Source organism: Colobus angolensis, unplaced genomic scaffold, assembly GCF_000951035.1.
Source record: "Colobus angolensis palliatus isolate OR3802 unplaced genomic scaffold, Cang.pa_1.0 Scaffold81, whole genome shotgun sequence".
NCBI lineage: Eukaryota > Metazoa > Chordata > Mammalia > Primates > Cercopithecidae > Colobus > Colobus angolensis.
Window position 1 is genome coordinate 11,556,841 of NW_012121932.1, and position 2,187 is coordinate 11,559,027.

The following is a 2,187-nucleotide window of genomic DNA, read 5'->3' on the forward strand; positions in this document are numbered from 1 at the left end:
GGGGGTCTCACTATGTTGCCCAGGCTGGTCTCGAACTCCTGAACTCAAGTGATCCTCCCACTTAGGCCTCCCGAAAATGCTAGGATTACAGGCATGTGCCACTGTGCCTGGCCCACATTCTTGAAAGCAGCCTAAAGATTTCTGTAGAATGAAGTGAAGTAAAAATTTAAGAAGAAAGAAAAGTAGGTAAACAGACCCATCTATATATAGCTTCAGGATATATTGTGAGCAACACTGTAAATGACAAGTTGAGATTAAACAAAGCAAAAATCAAGCCCTTTACAAAGTATTGCCTAGGGACTCATCAGACATATATAGAGGCCAAAGGAGAGTCAAATCTGGGACAGTTTGAATATCATAATGATAATAAAGGATAATATATTAAAAAATAGTAATGCTTGAGTTTGATGAGGAATGGACTTTATAGAGTTTCAAAGTAACTTCCCATAAAATACACATACATTACAAAGTGAAAAAAAAGAGTGAGGAGTAACTTTATAGTGTGAGAAGCCTGGTAGAACTACCTTAAGTGATCACAGTGAACATCATGAGTAACAGGACAAACTGAAATTGCATGCCACATGACGAGTGCACAGTGTCACTTTGTAATCTGCCAAAGATGCCTAACTTGAGTGTAATCACAAGGAAAACGTCAGACGCATCCTCACTGAAGGCATTTGACAAAGTAACTGGCCTGAAACCTTCACAAGTGTCAAAAGTCAAACCTGAAGAACTGTTCCACACTTAAAAGAGATTAAAGAACATAGCAACTAACTGCAGTGGCCTCCTTTTAAAGCAGTGGTCCCCAACCTTTTTGGCACCAGGCACTGGTTTCATGGAAGATAATTTTCCCTCAGATGGGGCTGGGGGAGGTGGTTTCAGAAAGAAACTGTTCCACCTCAGATCATCAGGCATAAGATTCTCATAAGGAGCGTACAGCCTAGGTCCCTCAAGCGCACAGTTCACAATAGGGTTCACGATTCTATGAAAGTCTAATGCTGCCGCTGATCTACCAGGAGGTGGAGCTAAGGCAGTAATGCTCGCTCGCCCACCACTAACCTCCCACTATACGTCCTGGTTCCTAACAGGAGACAGATAGGTACCGGTCTCCAACCTGGGGATAGGGACCTGTTTTAAAGGACATTATCAGGACAACTAGAGAAACTTGAATGGAGGAGGACTGAATGGAGATGGCAGCGATGTTTCTATGTATTAATTTCCTGACTTTGATGAAGGGTTATGTAGGAGATGGTTGCGGAAGGCGGGGAAGGAGTTCTGTGTAACTTTTCTGTATAGTCAAAATAGCTCAAATAAAAGTTTTATTTGAAAAATGTAACAGTCATTTTATTTCAGCAGTTTAAAAATTTTCCTTTTTCTTCAAGAGGAAGAAGGCATTTTCACACAAGGCTGGCCAGATGGGAAGAATCTTCAGCTTCAGCTTGGCCTCATTCACTTGAAAATAAAATATTTACATGAGGCCGCACCTGTGTCTAGCTGAAAGCAGGTCCTTCAGAGCATGTAGGGGATTCTCTGTCAGCTTGATGGGCTCCTCTAACCCAGCTGCTGGAGATGTCACCAGCTGAGGGAGTCCTGAAACTGTTTATACATGATTTGATCCTGTAAGGAGGGAGAACACAGAATATAGAGTCCATCACTGCTTGCTATGGGCTGAATGGTGCCCCCCAGAATTCACATGCTGCAGTCCTCATCGCAGGACCTCAGAATGTGATTCTAACTGGAGAGAGGGTCTTTGTAAAGGAGACTGGATTAACATGAGCTCATACAGGTGGACTCTTACCCAATATGACTGGTGTCCTTACAAAAAGAGGGGATTAGGGCACAGGAGGGAAGAGCATGTGCACAGAGGGAAGAGCACGTGCACACGCTGGGAGAAGACAGCAGTCAGTGAGGACAAAGGCTTCGGAAGAACCAACCCTGCCCAATACTCTCCAGAACTGTGAGAAAATAAATTTTCCATTTTTTAAGCCACCCAGTCTGTGGTACTTTGTCATAGTAGCTCTTGGTGACTAATTTATTATTAAAGAGAGGTGACATTTTACTTTCCTGCATCTAAATCCTAATCTAAGTCCTATACATGCTGCTTTCCATAGGGGACTCCCATGACTCTCACAATTGTTGACCGAAGTTTTCCTAAAATATCAGGTCAAAAGATTCTTTTTTTTTTTT

At 42.5% G+C, this 2,187-nt stretch overlaps 1 protein-coding gene across 1 annotated transcript in view; it reads right to left on the reverse strand.

Annotated features, from left to right (window-relative positions):
* Positions 1-1,302: 1,302 nt before the first annotated feature.
* Positions 1,303-2,187, reverse strand: part of NVL (nuclear VCP-like) — a 128,520-nt gene continuing 127,635 nt past the window's right edge. Inside the window, exon 26 of the mRNA XM_011929511.1 lies at positions 1,303-1,617. Coding sequence (XP_011784901.1) covers positions 1,573-1,617 — 45 coding nt within the window. The 3' untranslated portion in view covers positions 1,303-1,572. The remainder of the gene's footprint in view (positions 1,618-2,187) is intronic.